General features: G+C 40.0%; 2 protein-coding genes across 2 annotated transcripts; both read right to left on the bottom strand.

Moving 5' to 3' along the window:
- Positions 1–4193: 4193 nt before the first annotated feature.
- Positions 4194–11223, bottom strand: LOC130427604 (toll-like receptor 13). The gene is made up of 2 exons (XM_056755149.1): positions 11118–11223; positions 4194–7257 (listed from the first exon to the last, which is right to left on the bottom strand). The coding sequence occupies exons 1-2, from the start codon at positions 11221–11223 to the stop codon at positions 4358–4360; spliced, it is 3006 nt and encodes a 1001-aa protein (XP_056611127.1). The 3' UTR covers positions 4194–4357.
- Positions 11224–17295: 6072 nt separating this feature from the next.
- LOC130427514 (toll-like receptor 13) lies at positions 17296–20663 on the bottom strand. Its single transcript, XM_056755036.1, has one exon. The coding sequence runs from the start codon at positions 20623–20625 to the stop codon at positions 17797–17799; it is 2829 nt and encodes a 942-aa protein (XP_056611014.1). The 5' UTR covers positions 20626–20663; the 3' UTR covers positions 17296–17796.
- Positions 20664–22010: the final 1347 nt, after the last annotated feature.

Raw genomic sequence — 22010 nt, 5'->3', positions numbered from 1 at the left:
ATTTACAAGTAGAAAGAATAATTTGAGATATATATTGTGTTCAACGGAGTATTTACTATATGAAACACTTGCTTGTGGTTTAGTGATAGTTTACTGCGAAATTGTTACAAACTGCACCTTTAACTGTAACGGGTGCGTGCGTTATTTGGGCAAGATGTAAATGGGAATGACACCCTGTGTAGAAACGTATCCCGTTGGATACGGACACATTTGTTAACCAGCAATCCCTTTCGGAAGTGCCGATTATGTTACTAATCTCCGGAAGTTAACAATAGTATGACTGACGTTCGCTGAACGGCACGGTTCCGTGCTGGCCAGCGATATGCCAATCTTGAGTGCAGTGGCGCCGCGGAATGACAGTGGATAAATCTAAATGTATTAAAAGATTGTACTTACCCAGCTTCTTGCGTGACAGCGACTTCGGCTTTTCAAACACTAGTAAAGTCAGTTTATAATTATGTACATTCTCATATATTGTGAATTATCGGAATTGAGTCATAGAATTTGGGGTTGATTAGAGTCAACGTTGCTGCGTGGAACGACAGAGTGAATCGTTTCCCCCCAAATTATTGCACAGCCATTGAAACGTTGACGTGTTGTCATTGAGCGTATCTTTATTGGATTGGGTCGAATCACGGCGATCTTGTGAGGCGTACTAGCATATGTTTACTGCTGCCGGCGTCTTCACGCTCGTTCCCCGTAAGCAGTGAGCAAACGCTAGCAGGGAGCTAGCGTTTGCAATTAGCCGGCGTGTAGCAGCGAGCTCGCGTTGCAATGAGCAGGCGTTTAGGAGCGAGCTAGCGTTTGCAACGAGCTGGCGTTTAGCAGCGAGCTAGCGTTTGCAACGAGCTGGCGTTTAGCAGCGAGCTAGTGTTTGCAACGAGCTGGCGTTTAGCAGCGAGCTAGTGTTTGCAACGAGCTGGCGTTTAGCAGCGAGCTAGCGTGCCGGCAGCAATTGCACGTGGGAACGAACGAGGTGATTAGCGCGACGTAAACAAGTGGGGATACGGAATCGCTTCCCTAATCTGCGGGAAGATGTAATTGGAAATGTTGCCTCACGGATCGGCCCTGCTGCGTGACTGCATCGATTGCAAACCCGTATGATCCCTTGAATACCTTACGTCCTTCCTGTGATATGTAATCCTTAGAGATGGCTGCAGGTAAGAATCTTTCTCTACTTATGTGCTGATTCGCTTGAGCTGATAGGGTAAAGTCTATGATTGCTGATTGCGAACCAGCCGGTCTTAATTATATGCTCTGGCTTCTCCGGAACTTTGTTAATCTATAGTCATCCATTAACATCATTTATTGGTATTAAATTAAACGAAGTAGTGTTTAAACGGGAAGTAAGGGAGACGTTGCACTTTAGTGCTTAGCATTAATACTTCATGAACATTACTAGTCGTGAAACTGACTGACTAATACTGTCACGCCTGTGTGAATATGCTTAAAACATGTCGTTAGCAAATGTTCAGCAACAAAAATAAAACCCTTCAGGCGGATTTAAGATCCCTCCGCTTCACGCCGGGCTCCTAAACAGCCTGTCGGTGTTGTATTCGCTATAACAACCGCCTCTCTATACATTATCCCTTACTTAACATAACATGTCTAGATGTCTTTAAGCAATTTTCCTTGTGTTGTCAAATAGGCTAGACCTCAATATACTCAGATTTTGTCGTCATGTATTACTTTAGTATTTGTATTATTAGTAACGGTGTACTCATGGTAAATAATAAGCAAATTGTTCCAAATTATGGTTTCTTCATGAGGTGTGTAAAACATTTTGCTTCATCTCACCAGAACCGCAGAATTATGCTGTTCTGAATGTTTGTATTTGTGAACTTGGTGGTGCCATAACATGGGTAGATGCAGGTTAAACCTGGTACAACTATTGAAGTTTATCATTAGAGTCAGTGTTAAAGGGCTCTATGTTTTATTTGTATTGTTGTTCTACTATTATTCTTGTAGTACATGTTTGAATGTGTACAACTGCCTTGTTTTGACAGGTCCAAGTTTATCTCAGATTTTCTCTTGGACTTGATCAGTCAAAGGAGCACTTTGAATACTTGTTGTTCTATTTTTGCTGTATACTTAATACATATATAATTGTGAACATTTTGGAAAATAAACAACTTTAATCTATATACATTTTGTGGAAAATAATTTATTTTTACCTTGACACCCCTTTGCCACCCCTGTTTTTAAAGTGTAGCTCCGCCACTGTCCCCAACCAAGAGCAAAGACGGACTATTTGTCTTATTAATGCTGAAGTTACAATATTTGGTATTAAATGCTAAACTTAAATCACATGTCAGCAGTTTGAGAGCAGCTATGACACGTCAGAGGGGATCTGGCCCTCCCGGTTGAGCCTGGTTTCTCCCGAGGTTTTTTTCTCCATTAATCAATCATTGGAGTTTGGGTTCCTCGCCACAGCAGGGAAGTGTTGGCCTGCTCACCGGGAGACTGCATTCATTCATTTTATTTATTTAGAAATTAGATATTTATTAGAATGATCTTACTCGTTGTATAAACACCATGCACTGTGCTGTGTTCTAACTTATCTGTTTTTCCTGTTTGCCCCTGTATAGCTGCTTTGAAACAATACACATTGTGAAAAGCGCTATATAAATAAACTTGAATTGAATTGTTTCCAAGCAGACTGTTAAAAAACATGACACACACATTTCCCGGAAATCCTATAAAATTCAACCAATCAGAGGACAACTTCGAAGATGCTTACGTGTTTCCAAAAAAGTGTGAATTATGCATCAGACGTTAAGCCAACGGAACGTTTAGCCAAACCCTAAAATCACAGCCGTTAAGGGCAAATTTAGCTAAAGTGGTGAATTTCAAGAGACGCTTTGAATTTTTTTGTAAAATGGCTACCCTGACCCTGCCCCTAAACCTAATATCACAAGGGCAAAGGCAAATCATAAAGAAACATTTGAATAAGATTGCAGACAACACTTACACTGCAAATCCATAATTCACCTAATCTTGCATGTCTTTGGACTGTGAGGGAAACCAGAGGACCCGAGGCAAACCCATGTAGATACAGGGAGAACATGCAAACAACTCACATAAAGGCCTTGTAGCTCAGCCGGGATCATTTAAATTGAATCCATGTAAAGATACAATGTAACCTACAGTTTCACGTTTCAAACTGAGATTGCAATATAATGGCAAAAGTTGCATTTTGCAGCTTTCAAAAGAAGTTTGAGCTTAATGATCATATTCCTGAAATCTGTATGTAGATTAGATCGAAAAATATATACGGTAGCACCAATATACCATCTTATTTTGATCCTTCTGCAAAATAACTTTTGTGTACATGTTCACCTGTCTTTTACTGTAACTCTTTCTGGTCAAAAAATGCAAAACAAATGGTTTGTGATACATTAACCATTCCTCTTTATTAGTTATCATTAGAGACTATAGTGTTAATCCATGCATGAATTCTTCTAATGTAATGTTTCTAGAATGTTTTTATGTAGAATCAGAATCAATGTTTTTTTTTTTTGATTATGTCAAAACTTTCTTAAAAACTTCCTCAAGTCAGCTCGAAAACTTCTGGTGAACCGCCACTCATTGGTGTGGGGGTATCTTCAATTTTCTGAGGTAGCTTTAACAGCATCAATAGCGTAATACTTAGTTCATAATCAGAATCTATTCTAGACAGATAAATAGTCAAGTCCTCACATTAATTTAGTTAGTAGGTAAAAAGACGTTTACATTTGTCTCTCAGTATTTCTACTCGGCAAATTTCAACCATCCCAAGACAGTAAGTGTATAAGAAATCATGGTCACACTTAATTTTAAGGACCAATTCTCTGTATAAATAAACAATTAACAATGACATTTACCTCAGTAAACGACTTATTTGTTGGTTATTAATAGTTAGTAAGGTAGTTGTTGGGTTTAGTTATTAGGTAGGATTAGGGAAGTAGAATATGGTCATGTTGAATATATACTTTATTAATAAACAGCCAATATGCTAGAAATAGGCATCTAATAAGTAACTAGTTAATAGTGAGAATTGGTACCTATACTATTGTGTTACCAAAATCATACATGCAAACCCAAAAATATATTAGGGCCAATGTGCCTGCTGCATAGTTTTATTATCCCTCCTATGGGTCGTATCGGAAAGTTACAGACAGCCTATATTGTCATATGGTTATATGTTTAAACAAATATACTTAAGAATGCTTTAATGACTTTCACAATGTTGAATGTAAGCAGTGATTTTTCACAGTTGCAGAATTTGTTGCACACAACTGAACTGCATAAATACAATATGGTTAAAACAATCCCCAATGAATTCAGCATGAGTTTTTTGTTAAATTCACTGTAAAGTCTAGTTATTTTTGTCAGAGCTCAGTTTTTTCCACAACCTTTCCCAGAATGCCTCGTGCATCTCAGGGTCCATTGGCCAGTCTAGATAAGTCCTCGTTTTTACCAGTCGGGCCAACCTATGATGAGAGGATAGCAGGCGAGATGGAATATTTTCTAGGAAGACCAGGATAAGAATGTCTTTCTGTTCTACCTGGAGTCTGTAGGTGCCCAATCGCATCTCCAAAGAACACCAGCTGCTACGGATGTAGTTACGACTTACTAGACAAAGAGTTTGTCGACTTGCATAGATGCTGTCTGTGATGTTTTCCACAATGTCTTGTCCCAGCTGAAAGTCCCGACTGTGCAAACAGAGATGCAGGAATGGAGGGCCACGCTGCTCCAAGTTTGGAACAAGTTCTTCCATGACCCAGCGTTCATCTTTACTGCTGTATGAGACAAACACATCATAGCGGTACTGCTGTTTGCCATTGTTATGTAAAGCTTCTCTGAACCATCCACTGGCAATGTGATAGAATGGCTTTATGTATTGCCCTGCAAACTGATATGACAATACTACAAAAATAAACAAATATAAAAAAGCTGATGTTGAGGCAAAGAGCAAAAATTCTATATTTAATGAGCAGTTGTCCTGGACAAAATGAACAAAGTTGAGAACATCAATTCCATTATCACTCAAACACTGGAAATCGTTCATGGTGGGATTGAACATAACAACCTGCACCTGCCTGTTGTCCTTCACCCATGAGACCAACCAAGCATCATCACAACTGCATAGAAGACGAAGCCCATAGAGACCGAGATGCTTTAAACTACTAAGATGTTCAACAAAGTTTTGCAAAATATTCACATAATTTTCTGCTATGAACACAAGACTATTCAGTGCCTTAAAGTCTTTGCTCAGAGTTCCATCCAAAAACAATATTTTACAGTTTGTCAGAAACAGTGTTCGTAATTTTGTCAAATTATGAAACATTATTTCCACATTTGGCTGTTTAGATAAATCAATGTTTTCCAGCTTTAAGGTTGTTAAATGAACAAGCTCATTGATTACTGATAAATCACCAATATTGTCTGAGAATGCTGATGTAAATTCCAGCTCGACAACCGATTTAACATATTTCCCAATAAAGTCCTTTCCACAGAGGATATATTCAGCATTTATTTGAAGTTTAACTACAGATGTCAAAAGTGGACTGTCACAGTCCTCAACTGTCACATATTGACCTTTGATTTGGAGATTTAGACTCTGATTCAGTGTAACGTCTCCAAACATTAAATGCATTGGTCTAATGCCTGAACTAATAAACACATTACTCAGATTATAAGGGATCCCTCCAAATATTTCACATAAATCTAGCTTGATCTGTGATATGTTTGGTGGGAAGTGTAGATCTCCCAGAAGAAGGGTCTGAAGGTTTATAAGATGTCCAAATGAATTTGATTCAATATGAATTAAAGGATTTTCTTGAAGATCTAAAAACATCAGTTCATATAGACCACTGAATGTGTCTCGATAAATGTGAGATAACTTGTTGTGACAGAGATTTAATTCTTTCAGTTTGACTAACCCTGTGAAAGTAAAATCTTCTATACTGGAAATATTACTTAAAGTTAATTGTAAACGTTCAAGACTTGTGAAACACATAAACTGATGAGAAATTATTTTACCTATTGTATTTGCATTTAAATACATAATGGAAAGCTGTTTAACTGACTGTGGAAAGGACAAACAAACCGATTTAAAATCATTTGATTTGAGCACATGTCTAGCTGCTCTCAATCTTGAGAGGTTGCTGAAAATATGAAAGATTAAATCCATATCTAAAAGGACTTTCTTATCAAAACTAAATTTATCAAGATCAATTTCTACAACTTCTTTACAGTCTATAGAGACATTTGTGGGAGTAGCTGGGAAGTTTATAGTCCTGTAAAGTACACTTATATATTTAATAGAATACAGCTTTGCTGCGTAACACAACTCATCAATGTTAAGTACATTCACAATGAAACTCAAGCTATTGATATTTTCTACTCCAATCAAAGAAAGATCTCTGAGAAAATCTGATTGTAATCCAAAGCTCAGTTCCCACAAATTTCCCAAAACTTTCAAAGCCCCATCATCTATTTGCTTTACTGATCCCAGATTCAAATGTATCTTTTCAATATTGTATACAGTGGGTGTCTGACTGTCAGAGGTGTTGAAAAAAGAGCAGTTTGGGAAGTGAAGTACTTTTAAATCATAATCACTGAGATGAAGCCACTTAAGTAAATTTAAATTTTCAAGTCGACACAGAACCTCAGAAAGGTCTTTTAAACACGCATTCTCTATGTATAATATTTCTAACTGAGGAATTGTATCAAAAACATTTGGTGTCATTAATGTCAAACTATATTGTGAAAGAGACAGGCGTTTAAGTGAACTAAGTCCACTAAAATCAACAGATGCTTCACAGCAAACATTTGTATTGAAACGCAACCCTAATGAAGTTAAATTTAACAACCCAGTAAAGGCTTCTTGAGAGATCTTTGAAAAACATCCAGTAATTTCGAGGTATTCCAGAGAAGAGAAATTTGAAAATGATCTGGTAGACAAAATACCAACATAGTGCATATCCGGATCCATCTGAATCCTGAGACTCTGTAAATTTGATGGAAGCCCGCGGAGGTCCTCTTTAATATCAGTGATACCATTGCAGGAGGCAGAATTAGTTTTTTTTCCATTACATGAGTTCGCAAATGGAATCTGTTCAGCACCATCCAAAAAACATTTCCCAGCAAGCCAGGAAAATACACAAGAAGTATTGAGACACAAAACGAAGAGTGTGAGCAGAGTCATCTTCAGTTCTTGAGTGATTTGTATCTTTCTTAACTTAATCTTCTGCTTTGATTGTGTTTTCTTCTCTTTATGTTGTTACTCTCTCTTTCTCTGGAGGTAAAAAGTAAGAATACTTATTTTTAAACAAGCAAGTCACTTCCCCTTTTTGCAGTCAGATACCACAGATGTGGGAGTTTTTACAGTTGCTTTATTTGTGTATCTCTAGTTATCAGTTTTGACAAGATTGTTGACATACAGTGCAACAATATATATATGAAACAAATGCTAAAGACATAAAGCTGACATCAGGTCTGCCAGTAAATTAAATCCTTGAACTAGCTTTCACAAAAGAAAAAAAATATTTACCGTCTTCTGCAAGATCAAAATTTAACATAATTTAGTTTAATTGTGTACTATACGTTGTGTATGTTGTTGTGTTTGAAGTGAATTGTACTAACACATAAAATTATTAGAAAAGTAGTAAAGACACCCCATGCACCTACCTCTGACCTCAGACTAAGCTATTTTTGTTTTATTCTGAAGCACAGCTCTTCATAAATTTAGCAGTAAACATTAAAATGAGAAGAGAGTAAGGCAGAGCAGTCCTGGCTTGTCAAAAAAAAAAGTATTTCCATTCTTTAGATTTGGATCACACATTTTCGAGAGAATGTGTATTTAACTAAACTCAACTCAACTTTATATATATAGCGCTTTTTACAATTTTCATTGTTACAAAGCAGCTGTACATGAGACACATTGAATACAAGAGAAACAACTAAAGGCATATACCTGTAAAAACAAGAAAAAGGTGAAAACAACAAAAGACAGACATACAAATGCTCCACTCACACAATATGCATACATACTTACACACATTGACATAGACGCACACACGCAAACACACTCGCACACACGCACAGTGAAAGCACACAAAGGAGAGAACCACAGGTAAAATATTAAAAGGACTATAAATTCTTATATGCAATATTAATTATGTCTAACTTCTAAATTCTAAAGCTGCCCCCCGGCCAGGCAAATAGAGCAAAACAATATGCAAATGGTGGCGAGGATCCCAAAACTCCAATCGAGAAAAGAAACCTCAGGAGAACCCAGGCCCAACCAGGGGATTCCAGTTCCCCTCTGGCAAAAGCTGCTGCCTCTGCACAAGCTCAACAGTGCTTGCACAACAAGGCTAAATAAAAAATAAATAAATTTACGAATAAGGTAAATTATAGATTTAAGATTATCATTAACAATCTAATAGCATTTGAAGTGTTGTAGAAAAATCGTGTCAAGTTGCCGCGTCCTTTATCCAGCTCTATCATCTCAGCTCTTGTCAGGTCATTGCTTCCCATTCTCAGCTCTGCCATCCGGTCTGGGCATGAACTGCATCCTGCGGTAACCTTGGAACAAAAAGACAAGACTGGCTGAAAGTAGAGTACTGTTCTGCACTATTTGATGCAACAAGTACATCATTTTGTTGTTGGATGTGTTCCTGGTTCCGGTTGATCTAAATAATGCAGGCTAAATCCTCTGAGGATTAATATTATGGAAGTGTAGTGTATGCAAGATTAAAAAGATGCGTCTTTAGTCTAGATTTAAACTGACAGAGTGTGTCTGCCTCCCGGACAGTACAGGGAAGAATATTCCAAAGTTTAGGCGCAAGACAAGAAAAGGATCTACCACCTGCACTTGATTTTGAAATTCTAGGTATTACTAACTGACAGGACGCATGAGAGCGTAATGCACGTGGAGGATTGTAATACAATAGAAGTTCATTTAAATACTGCAGGGCTAGACCATGTAGGGCTTTATAGGTAATAAGCAAGTTCTTAAAGTTAATGTGATGCTTTATAGGTAACCAGTGCAAGGTTGTCAGAACCGGGGTTATATGCTCATACTTTTTTGTACGTGTAAGAACTCGAGCTGCCGCGTTTTGAACCAGTTGCAGTTTTTGTAATAGGCCTGCAGGGCAACCACCTTAAAATTCATTACAGTAATCTAGTCTTGATGTCATGAATGCATTTTACAGGTGTTGGCGACATGGCTCTCAAATGACAGATTACTATCGAATACCATGCCAAGATTCTTAGCTGACGACAAGGATTTTATGGAGCATCCGTCAATAGTTAAGCAGTATTCTCGGTTGTTACGTTAAAAATTCTGGTCCGGTTCCCCGACATAATGCCGCTCGGTCCTCAGCCAGCTGTGAGGCTTTTCCTTGCGGTGGAATGTGGTAGTCCTGGACATTCAGTGGACGGCACGATCCTCCTCCTTCCCCTTGGTATATATAAAAAATAACATTCAATCCAGGCCTGGTCCTCTCTCGTCGTGCACTGCCGCTCGTCTTTTTATGCTTTTGATCTCCGTGAGAGATGCGAGACAGGTGAAACGCACAGCTGACACTGATTATCACTTTTGTCACCGGCCTCCCATCGTTACACACATACATTTAGAAAATAAAATTAAGTTTTGCAAAAGAAAAATTAAAATTGATCAAAAATGAATAAACTGCTAACAAAAATAATAAATCGAAAAATAAAAATTAGGTTGGAGATGACGCTCAAATAATCCTGTGATCCCTGTGCATGAGATGCTGCTCCAACAGTAGCGACAGGAAGAAAATGGAACCAAACAATAGCGGAAGGAGATGCAAAGTCAGCCCTCAGACATAAGGACATCGTGGGACAAGTTCAAAAGGCGGAGGGGGACTTGGTTTGATATCAACCACACCCCTGTGGCGAAAAGCGACACCAAAGGAACAGTGTCCCCTGGAAGTGGAGGTGGTTCAGAGTCAAGAGGAAGCAAGTAGATGCGCCAGAGCGGTCTCTCCAGCCCAGCAAGGCCGTTGGATAAGGTGGACATTTCACGGCGCAAAATCACTTGGAATGTGTGGAGTATGGAAACAAACTGGCAAAGTTGTATCATTAGAGCTACATATGATGTGCTGGATCACCGACAAATCTGCTTGTTTGGTGTGGACAGGATCCAGCCTGCCACCTAAGTACAACTCCAGCAAACCTTATAAATATTCTTGTCGGTTGTAAGAAGAGCTTGACACAGGGGAGATTCACATGGGGCCACAGTCAAGTGCTAAAGTGCTTGGCTGCAGCAGTGGAGACAAAGAGAGTGGCAGCAAATGCCATCCTCCGAGACGCCAAGGCTAACTAGCTAAAAAGGCAACCCTTTATTCAGGTGGGGCAAAAACTGCGGCCAAGCCCTTAACCCCAGATTCAGGTCTGCTGAGTATAGCCAGGGATTGGGAAATGCGAGTGGATTTAAACAACAGATTAACTTTCCCCTTGGAAATCACAGTGACCAACCTTTGGCAGGACATGGTTCTGTGATTCAGCTCCAGTAGGACAGTCCCTCATAGTTGAGTTGCATGCTTTGGGAAGAGGCCATTAAAGAAGCATTTGAAAGAAAGAATCTCCGGTATGCCAACTTGGCAGCGGATGCTGAAGATAGGGGATGGACAGCGAAAGTGTTCCTGGTGGAAGTGGGCTGCAGGGACTTTGTTTCCAATTCCACTACAAGGCTGCTTAAGCACTGTTGCTGAAAGAAGCAGCCACTGGCTGTGGTTGAAACAAAAAAAAGTATGGGCCACGAAGCGGCCACGTAATAAAAGGGTGTTTTGTTGTATTGTTATGCCATACGGGGGGGGGAGAGTCGGACTCGTGAGGTTGCCATTTTGATTCTCAGGGCCGGTGGGTAACGACTGAGATGACAGCTGCCCACTTCTGGTGTATATGTGTTGCAGTGCGTGAGTTCACTACTCACTGGACGGGTGAAATGCAGTGTTCAACATAGCTGTCAAATAGATTGGGATTGGGAGTGAGGTTAAGGGGGGTGAGTGTAACAGACGCAATCTAGTGAAGTGCTGTGCAGTATGTAAAACCTCATTCCCCGTCATCAAGGAAGCGCCAGCGGCAGACGCGCCAGCGACTGCGGTCTTTAGCCTCCTCGTTAGAGCGCCCGACTCCCATGCGCCAGCGACAGATGCGCCAGCGACTGCGGTCTTTAGCCTCCTCATTAGAGCGCCCGACTCCCATGCGCCAGCGACAGATGCGACTGCGGTCTTTAGCCTCCTCGTTAGAGCGCCCGACTCCCATGCCGGACCGACCGGTTCGAGGCCCGCTTGGAGCAGGGCAGTTTGTTACGGTTACATATGCCACACTTCTCCACTGTGTGTTCAATATGCCAGATCTACAAATGCCTAAAGAAGCTGTTTTGCCACAGTACGAAGCAGAGATTAAAAGGCTAAAAGTTGCGGGCTATGTCAAGAAACTACAACCAGATGAAGTGGAAGGAACTCGAGAAGCATGGAACATCCCCCACCATGTGGTTACACATATTGGCTACTCTGCTGGCTATATTACTGTGTTTTCGAGGACACGCTACTGCTATAAGTAGTGACATCCGGGGATGTTCCATCAGGTGAGGCTGCTTCCTGATAATAAATCCATACTTTGTTTTCTGTGGAGAGATTTAATAATGGATAAAACACCAGATGTGTACCAGTGGCAGGTACTTCCTTTCGGCACAACTTGCAGCTCTTGCTGTGCCACGTTCGCCCTGCAAAGCCATGTGCTGGATCACAGTCAACCAGATGATCTTGTGAGGGAGATCATTGAAAAGTCATTTTATGTGGACAATTGTCTACGCAGTCGTCCGACCAAAGATGAGGCAAAGGACGTGGTTGACAAACTCAGTGACCTCCTAGCAGTAGGAGGTTAGTGAATTGCGACAATGGGCGAACAACTGCCCTTCACTAAACTCTCACTTACCATCCGAAGCAAGATCTACCAGTTGTGAAGTAGTCAAGGCCTGCCAAATACCCCCGAGTCAATGCTCGGTCTCCTCTGGCATTTTCAGTCCGACACCTTGCACATAAACATAGGAGTGTCACCTGCTCTGAGCCAACTATGCGTAGCATCTACAGAGTCTTGAGCAGCCAATACGATCCTCTTGGATATATTATCCCATGCACCACTCACGCAAAGATGCTCAAGCAACGTTTGAGGGATAAGAATCGTGACTCATGAAGTATGACCCACAGCAATCAGAGGTTCTGCTAAGTGCATGGAGTTCCTGGGAGGAACGATAACGTCAGTTTACCCTGGAGCCAGGGCTCGGGAGCTAAGTATGGACCAGGGGATAAGGGATAACGTAAAGCATATTTCTAAAGTAAGCTTTAAGTGTTTACTTTTAAATGATCCAGTTAATATTTATATTTTCGGATAATATATTATGTATGAAAGTAAAGACAGGTGCAGTTTCTCAAGCATCAGCTTCATATGTGATCTCATCCTTGCACAGAGCGCAAGCCCCAATGGCACAACAAAACAGCAATAATCTTTGTTAAATATGTTGATTGAACTATTGTTTGTTTATTTCTTTACTTTTTACTATAGTAAACGTGTAGTAACAATGGTTTTTGAGCAAAGTTTTTGTCAGAGTTCTTGTTATTGTTCATTTTGAACATATTTTATTTTTACACCTGACATATATATCGGTTCACAATATCTTTTTTGATCTACTTGACTTGTGATAATCTATATTCTCCTCGGCACTGAAAAACGCATTTCGGTCGACCTCTACTCAATACTGTGGGCAGATCCCACGTTGGAACAGTGAGGGGGTGAGAAGGGCAGGGCTGCCTGGAACCCTTTAAGAAACGAACAACAAGGTTGTTCTTACCCACCATTTGGTCTGCTATAGGATATGGGAAGCCGAAGTGGCTGCCATATAGATCTTGAGGGGGAACGGGGAATGACCCTTGTCCAACAACTCTTGCAGGAAAGACAGTATCAGTGATATGTCACAGGATTTAGGGTCTGTGCCGCGGGCTGTACACCAAGCGGAAAAACAGACCACTTAAGGGAATAGAGCCGTCTTGTAGATGGAGCTTAAGCCTGAGATATCATGTTCATGACACTCTCGGGGAGGTTCGTAGGCTCCCATCGAGAGACCAAAGGTGCAGAGCCCACAGCTCAGGCTCGGGATGCCAGGTCATGTTGCCTGCCTGAGTGTACATAAAAGATCTCGAGAATGTGCCAAGATGAGTCAGTCATTGAGATAGTATAGTATCCGCACACCTCTGTCCCTGAGGGGAGTGAAGGTGGCCTCCGAGATCTTCATAAAGACTTGTGGGGACAGGGAGAGAACGAAAGGGAAGACTCTGTACTGATATGTCTGACCCTCAAAAGCAAACAGTAGGAACGGGCGATGACGAGGTGGAATCGAGACATCAAGGTAAGTGTCCTTCAGGTCAATTGCCATGAACCAATCCTTTCATCTGATAGACACCAGGATGCGCTTCTGCGTGAGCATCCTGAAAGGCAGCTTGTGCAGGTGCCTGTTCAGGGTACGCAGATCTAGGATGGGGCGCAACCCCCCGCCTTATTTGAGAATGATGATGTACAGGCTTCAAAACCCGTTGATCACCAACAGGGTGGTGACCTCAGCCCGTAGTACGGGAGCATCCCTGCCTTTGATCCAGGTTGAGAGGATGCCTCGAAACTTAGGGGGAGGTCTGGCAAATTGGATCGAGTAGCCGAGACAAACCGTTTGCCGTAGCCACCATGACGGCTTGGGAAGCTCGAGCCAAGCGCCCAGGGACCATGACGGGACTAGGGGTACGATGTACTTCATCGTCCGCCCAGGGGTGGTTCAATAGCTGGCAGTGCGGATCTCTCGCCGTGGGTAGGCCCCCGGGTAGGATATTAGCTCTGCTGACTTACCTGCCTGGTGATGCAGCCGCCTGTGTGGGGGGCACCGCAGCCGGAGGGCGTCGAAGAGGACCAGGGATGCTGGGAAGCATATGTTTCACAGGATCTCGATGGCCGGAGGGCGGCCGAGTCGTGGCGGGGAGGCAATGCTTGATAGCCTCTGTCTGATTCTTTACTGTCGAGAACTGCTGCTCGACAGTATCACGAGATATCGCGAGATGGGTACATCGAGGAGGCAGACCTTCTCGGCGTTACTCATCTGTGCAAGGTTCGGACAGAGACATTCTTTCTCCATTAATCAATCATTGGAGTTTGGGTGCCTCGCCACAGCAGGGCAGTGTTGGCTTGCTCACCGGGAGACTGCATTTATGTATTTATTAATTAGATATTATTTATTAGAATGATCTTGCTTGTTCTATAAACACAATGCAATGTGCTGTGTTTTACCTTTTCGTTTTTTTCCGGTTTCCCCCTGTAAAGCTGCTTTGGAACAATGCACATTGTGAAAAGCGCTATATAAATAAACTTGCATTGAATTGAATTAAAAAGTCAAACAATATTAAGTCAATAAGCATTTAAGTACACATTTAATGTAAAATGCTTTGATAAGATTTTGAATAGACATATTATGGAAATCCATAGATCCGAAAAATAAAAAATAATTAAAAGCTTCATAACACATCAGTTGTTCTGACTTGCATGCTTACTGAACAAAATAAATCAAAGTCCACACAAATGATGAAGTTGTTCATATGAGATGATGATAAGTGAAAGAGATATGTATAAAGATGTGAGCTGAAGTACATCTGCTGCATACTGTAGAACAAATTAACACATTAAATATAGTTTAAGTGGTGAAATTATTATCAGGAAAAAAGTTCAGCGATTGTTATAACACTGATTAGATGTTTGAACAACTTTGTAGTGGAGTAGGCGGGGCGAAACCGGTGAGTAATTGTAATGAGCGCCAGCAGTGCGTGCACCGGTCTCGTATCACGTAGGAGATCGGGAGTATATAAGAGAACGATCGACCGGACCGTCGATGAGAGAGGACCAGGCCCGAACATGTTTATGTTTGTATTTATGTTTTATTCGCTGGCAGTCGTCCGTGAGGGGCTGCCGGCTGTCTTTTTACTTTGTTATTGTTTTGATTAACTGTTTAAATGTCTTCCGGTTCCCGCCTCCTTTCTCCCTTTAATGAACCTTGTTACAAACTTGCTTAAGTGTTTTGGGAAAAAAAGCTCTTGGCCATATATATGTGAAAGAATGTAAACTTCTTACGTCTGCTCTGTGGTGTGTGTGTGCGAAAGTTGTGCAACTGTCTGCACTCTCGTTTGTTATGGCCCCCCTTTCCGCAATGAAAGTAGATTATTCCTGACTTCTTCCTTTGGATAGGATACGGCAATTGCGGATTTACAGCCGTTTGTTCAATGTTCTTTTTTTCTGGATAGACTATAAACGTATTCTCTAAAGTCATATCATGCAAGTTTGAAGTCGTTATTTTGATCAATTGCGCTTGTTTATGATTCATGTTATTTAATAGTGCTAAAAAAAGAGGCTTTATGTCATTATTTAATGGCAATTTAGAATCTTCAATCCATGCTTTCTTAAAATGCACAAAAAATTCAGCAGCTGATTCTTTCGCTGCCTGCTTAGTGCCTGCTGCAAATGATAAGTCTTGCTGACTCCCTAGACGTTCATCAAGAAACTCTCTTAGCTGTTTAAAAAATATTTCAACATTAGCAGACGTCTCCCAATACAACTCATGTGGGTTTGCAGCCGTACCGCTGTTTGTAATTTTATCATGGTCAAGTGATAATGCGGGACATTTTTCAATCAGTATTTCCTCCGGTATGTCTTTCTCTAGTGTTCTTAGCAACACCGCTCGGAAATCTCTTCCTGTAAAATGTGCATATTTTGTGTGCGTTTGCAAAATTGACACATATTTACCCGCTTCCTGTGGGGAAGGCAAACATTTACAGATTGCTTCCATGTCAGACATTCTTAGCGGTCTATCATTTAGCGTGTTTCCAGTGCGTACCCAAACCATTGAATTTTGAGGGTTTTTAGTTACATTAGGTTTGTCAATTAATTTTTCCGGTTTCATCTCTTTTGGTTTTATCGACAGTGATGGTGCAGAGGGAGAAGTCTGTGTTTGGCAAGGGGCAGTGTATCCCGGCGGCTTTTCTAATGGCCACCGGTTTTGTTTTTTCCGGACCCTGGTCCCAAACCTTTTTCATGTCTTTCCATACTGCATAAGCTTTATTCATGTATGGATAATCCCATATTGGGTCTCCCCAGCCTTCCTGTGACATACCTTTTGCCAGTAACATACACTCATCAGAAAAGGACCCTTCCCTCGGATAGGGAATGTCAATTTTCGGTTTTATCCCTCCGACCATCCTGCAAGATTGCTAACATATGGATTTATATAAAATCCTTGATTATTTCTGTACATAAATGTCACTGGCGTTTCTCCCGGCAGTGGCCTTGAAACAGAATTCCCCATCTTACACTTCAAACCCGGCGGGGATAAAACAGTACAGACAAAACAAAACAAAGAAAAACCCTCGTGTTCAATCGACCAACAGTTTCAACAATGCTGCATGTATTATATTGTGATCAGAGGTGGATAGTAAATTCACCGTCTTTTTCTGACAACAATATTTCAATATATCATGCAGTAACAATGATATCTATAATATATTTTCAATTAAACTGTAAGAATGTTATTTTTTGAATAAACATCAAAAAGATTATTTTTGTGAGTAACAAAGCCTCTGTCTCAAAGCTAACACTTCGATCCCAAATTACAGTGTGATCAAGACTGCATATCCTATTCATATTCGTTATTAATTATTTTACTAATTACTGTTGTCAGCCTCACTGTCACAACAATGGGAAAGTCAATTCCCACTAACATGAATTTGAAACCTATTCATATTCGTTAATAATTATTTTACTAATTACTGTTGTCAGCCTCACTGTCACAACAATGGGAGTTACAATTCCCACTAACATGAATTGAAACACCACAAGAATCCTACAGGGTAAGCGTTAGATTTATGTCAGTCAAAAAGAACTGTATAGAAAAACACTTACCCCTTTTATGTAGGTCTGTGACCGATCGTCAGTGTACTTGTCAGGTCTTTGTTCTCTTGGTTATAAGTGAGAAGAGTGTCTCTTCCCCTCTATCCCGGACGAGCCCCCAATCTGTAAGAATGTTAACATCTTACATCCCCTTGTCTAAACAATATTCTACGGTTGAAGAGTCACACAGTTCCTGGATCCAGGAGACAAAGTTTGACACAGACACAAGTGCTTGTTCAATCAGAGTCCAAAGTTTATTGTATTAAGGACTAATATTTATATGCTTGAAACAGGATGTGTCATATAAAACCACCAGAGTGGAAAATCACCAAACTTTCAATTTAGTCTTATTCCTCCTGAACAATCAGATAAGATCACGTATTTAATACTACAATATCAAAACAATTGTCCCTAGAGATTATTAGGAACCTTGAGATGGAGAACAACAGATACTTATATCAACATAAGACAGCATAAGATACGATACAACTTTCAATGAGGTTAAACAACAAGAAAATAAGGCACATCTAATATGAATAGAAGCTTATACCAATAGGAATGAATACGAATGAATACATATGGTATATGAACTTTGTATTAAACACAGATGCAATATTTGTAGAGGACAGGATGAAATCCAGATTCTCACAATATGCTTTTGAGTATTTTTATTCTTTAAATACTGATAAAAGTCATACTGTGACTGTAATAAACATTGATACTGTATACCTTTTAGTTAAACCTTTAATTAACCAGAAACAATGCATTCAAATTTTTAAGAAGCACTGCAGTTTTGTTTACAAGTTACAGTGAAGAGTTATATTTATCAGAGCTCAGTTTATTCCACAACCTTTCCCAGAATGCCTGGTGCATCTCAGAGTCCAGTGGCCAGTCTAGATAAGTCCTCGTTTTCACCAGTCGGGCCAACCTATGATGAGAGGATAGCAGGCGAGATGGAATATTTTCTAGGAAGACCAGGAGAAGAATGTCTTTCTGTTCTACCTGGAGTCTGTAGGTTCCCAGACGCATCTCCACAGAACACCAGCTGCTATGGATGTAGTTACGACTGACAAGACAAAGAGTTCGTCGACTTGCATAGATGCTGTCTGTGATGTTTTCCACAATGTCTTGTCCCAACTGAAAGTCCCGACCGTGCAAACATAGACGCAGAAATGGAGGGCCACGCTGCTCCAAGTTTGGAACAAGTTCTTCCATGACCCAGCGTTCATCTTTACTGCTGTATGAGACAAACACATCATAGCGGTACTGCTGTTTGCCATCGTTATGTAAAGCTTCTCTGAACCATCCACTGGCAATGTGATAGAACGGCTTTATGTATTGCCCTGCAAACTGATATGACAATACTACAAAAATAAACAAATATAAAAAGGCAGAAGTTGAAGCGAAGATCAAAAATTCAATATGAAATGAGCAGTTGTCCTGGACGAAATGAACAAAGTTGACAAAATCAATTCCATTTTCAGTCACACATTGCAGTTCTTTCATGCTGGGATTGAACATAAGAACCTGCACCTGCTTGTTGTCCTTCACCCATGAGACCAACCAAGCATTATCACAGCTGCAGTGAAGATGAAGCCCATAGAGACGGAGATCCTTTAATCTAGTAAGATGTTGAACAAAGTTTTGAAGAATGTTCACATAACTCTGGGTTGTAAACACCAGACCTGTCAGTGCCTTCAAGTCCTTTGTCAGACTTCCATCCAAAAAGAAAATTCTGCAGTTTATCAGAATCAGAGTTTGTAATTTTGTTAAATTATGAAACATTATTGCCACATTTGGCTGTTTAGATAAATCAATGTTGTCCATCTTTAAGCTTTTTAAATGAACAAGCTCATTGATTACTGATAAATCACCAATATTGTCTGAGAATGCTGATATAAATTCCAGTTTTACAACTGATTTAACATATTTCCCAATAAAGTCCTTTCCACAGAGGATATATTTAGCATTTATTTGAAGTGTAACAACAGATGTCAAGAGTGGACTGTCACAGTCCTCAACTGTCACATATTGACCTTTGATTTGGAGATTTAGACTCTGATTCAGTGTAACGTCTCCAAAGATTAAATGCATTGGTCTAATGCCTGAACTAATAAACACATTACTCAGATTATACGGGATCCCTCCAAATATATCAGATAAATCTAGCTTGACCTGTGATATGTTTGGTGGGAAGTGTAGATCTCCCAGAAGAAGAGTCTGAAGGTTAATAAGATGTCCAAACGAATTTGACTCGATTTGAATTAAAGGATTTTCTTGAAGATCTAAAAACATCAGTTCATATAGACCACTGAATGTGTCTCGATAAATGTGAGATAACCTGTTGTGACAGAGATTTAAATCTTTCAATTTGTCTAATCCAGTGAAAGAAAAATCTTCTATGCTGGAAATATTTGTTGAAAATAAATACAAACTTTTAAGATTTTTGAAACAGAAAAATTGGTGCGATATTATCTTACCCATCACATTTGAGTTTAGAATCATAATGGAGAGCTGTTTGACTGACTGTGGAAAGGACGAACAAACAGATTTAAAATCATTTGATCTGAGCACATGAGTTGAACGGACTGTCAGTTTCGAGAGGTTGCTAAAAAAATTAAAGATTGAATCTATTTGAAATGTATTATACACATATTGATCAAGATCGATGCCTACAACTTCTTTACAGTCTATAGAGACATTTGTGGGAGTAGCTGGGAAGTTTATAGTCCTGTAAGATACACTTATATATTTAATAGAATACAGCTTTGCTGCGTAACACAACTCATCAATGTTAAGTTCATCCACACTGAAACTCAAGCTATTGATATGATCTACTCCAATCAAAGAAAGATCTCTCAAAAGACCACCAAAGTCCAGTTCCCACAAATTTCCTAAAACTTTCAAAGCCCCATCATCTATGTGCTTTACTGATCCCAGATACAATTGTATCTTTTCAATATTGTATACAGTGGGTCTCTGATTGTCAGAGGTGTTGAAAAAAGAGCAGTTTGGGAAGTGAAGTACATTTAAATCCTTATCACCTAAATATAACCACTTAAGTGATTTTACATTTTGCAGTCGACACAGAACCTCAGAAAGATCTTTTAAACACACACTGGTTATCCTTAATATTTCTAACTGAGGAATTGAATCAAAAACATTTTGTGCCATTAATAGCAAACTATACTCCGAAAGAAACAAGTTTTTAAGTGAAGGAAGTCCACTGAACTCAACAGATGCTTCACAACAGCCTTTTGTATTGGAAAACAACTGTAATGAAGTTAAACGTAACAATCCACTAAAAGCGTCTGGAGAGATCTTAGAGAAACATCCAGTAATTTGGAGGTATTCCAAAGAAGAGAAGTCTGAAAATGATCCGGGAGCCAAAATACCAGCATAGTGTATATCCGAATCCAACTGAATGCAGAGACTCTGTAAATTTGTCGGAAGCCCGCGGAGGTCCTCTTTAATATCCGTGATACCATGACAGATGGCAGTGTTTGTTCTTTCACTGCATGATGTCAGAATATTTAAGTCTTCCACAATATATATAAAACATTTCCTAGGAAGCCAAGAATATATACATGTGGTTTTTAGAAACAATACAAAGAGCATAAACCGAAGCACCATCTTGAAAGTGATTTTTCTTAAGCGTAATTTTGATCTTGTGGTAGTCTCATGCCTCGATGTTGTCTCTGTCTCTGAAGAGAAAACCATATACTTTAAATAAGAAATGAACTTCCCTTTTTGCCATACTGTATGTCATTGAGTTGATATCAGTTGCCTTTTTTGTTTAGAAGTGTTTTCCGCACATTACCCCAATTTGAAACATTTAATATAATTCAAAATAATAATTCTTAATGTGAGCTTTCATGTGGAATTTCATAGGAAATGTCAGTTTGAAATAATTTGACTTTAACCCATGCATGTAAAGATAAATGCATAAAGTAACATGCAATTTTTGTTTCTGGGTGGCGGCTTTTCAAAGAAGTTTTAGTTAAATGCTACAGAATCAAAAATGTGACATTATTTAATTGAAATATTTTTTATTAGTTATAAAGCCTTGCCCACATGTGCTTTCAAATATTGTGAAATGTGCTTATAAATATCTGGTATCTCTGAGCACTGTATCCACTGAATCAAGATATCCACTGTATCTTGAACATCTGGGGAGACCAAATATATGTGTACGTCTCTGAAAGGGCCTTTTCTGTTCTGAAATGACCATAACCCCATATTCTCTACATATCCTTGGTGGGTTTGGGTGAAGTGTGTTTGGCTCAAAGCCTGCAAGTCATAACTGTGCGTTCAGACCGCCGCCTTGGAGGGCGTCAAAGTGGCCGCAAGTCATTCCTTTTCAATGTGAACCGGAAACGAGTAGCGACGCATCTTGGCAGTTGAGGGCGTCAAAGGAGAGTTGAAATCAGGTCAACTTTATGGTAATGTGCTATGACGCGGTTCGGCGGCAACAAATCGAAATGTAGAAGTCCACAGTTTGAGAGGATTACAGAGAACGCATCCCTGTAAACTTTGGTTCCGACCACATTTTTTTTCCCAATGAAAAAGGGGGGAGAGGTTGATTATTGCTGCGGCAGGTTTCCCAATCATATACGGCGTGTCTTTGTTTGAGTTAAGGGACATAAATAAATAAAAATATGCGTGGACCAAGGTGTCTGACATTGTTTGTGTTCCTGTTGATTTGCTGATGATGTGCATTAACGTTATGCTAACTTTAGTGCCAGAGCATGCAAAACAGTTGTTACTGCTGCAGAATATTATTTCGTTAGCAAAGATTTAACTACAATAAAGTTCTTTCCACCGATCACTTTCTTGTGGTCCTTCTGCACAAGATCAACAAGCTTGTTTGCTTTGTGGCCCATTTAAACACAAGATAAGATTTCGAGCTACATCAGAGCGTAAGCGCGCCCAAGATTCTTTCTACAGCGTTTTTGGAAGGGCGGTCAAATCGATTTTTTGACGCTCTCGACGGCGGCGGTCTGAACGCACAGTAAGTG

This window comes from Triplophysa dalaica, chromosome 8, assembly GCF_015846415.1.
Source record: "Triplophysa dalaica isolate WHDGS20190420 chromosome 8, ASM1584641v1, whole genome shotgun sequence".
NCBI lineage: Eukaryota > Metazoa > Chordata > Actinopteri > Cypriniformes > Nemacheilidae > Triplophysa > Triplophysa dalaica.
This window is presented reverse-complemented; position numbering and strand designations above follow the sequence as displayed.

What these genes read in the sequence shown, in the direction of transcription:
- LOC130427604 (XM_056755149.1), bottom strand. Translation starts at nt 11,223, where the DNA reads ATGGGAGTCGGGCGCTCTAATGAGGAGGCTAAAGACCGCAGTCGCTGG. An exon ending in CGAGGAGGCTAAAGACCGCA is followed by an intron (nt 7,258 to 11,117) that starts GTCGCTGGCGCG and finishes AACAACATAAAG; the next exon opens with AGAAGAAAACACAATCAAAG.
- LOC130427514 (XM_056755036.1), bottom strand. Translation starts at nt 20,625, where the DNA reads ATGGTGCTTCGGTTTATGCTCTTTGTATTGTTTCTAAAAACCACATGT.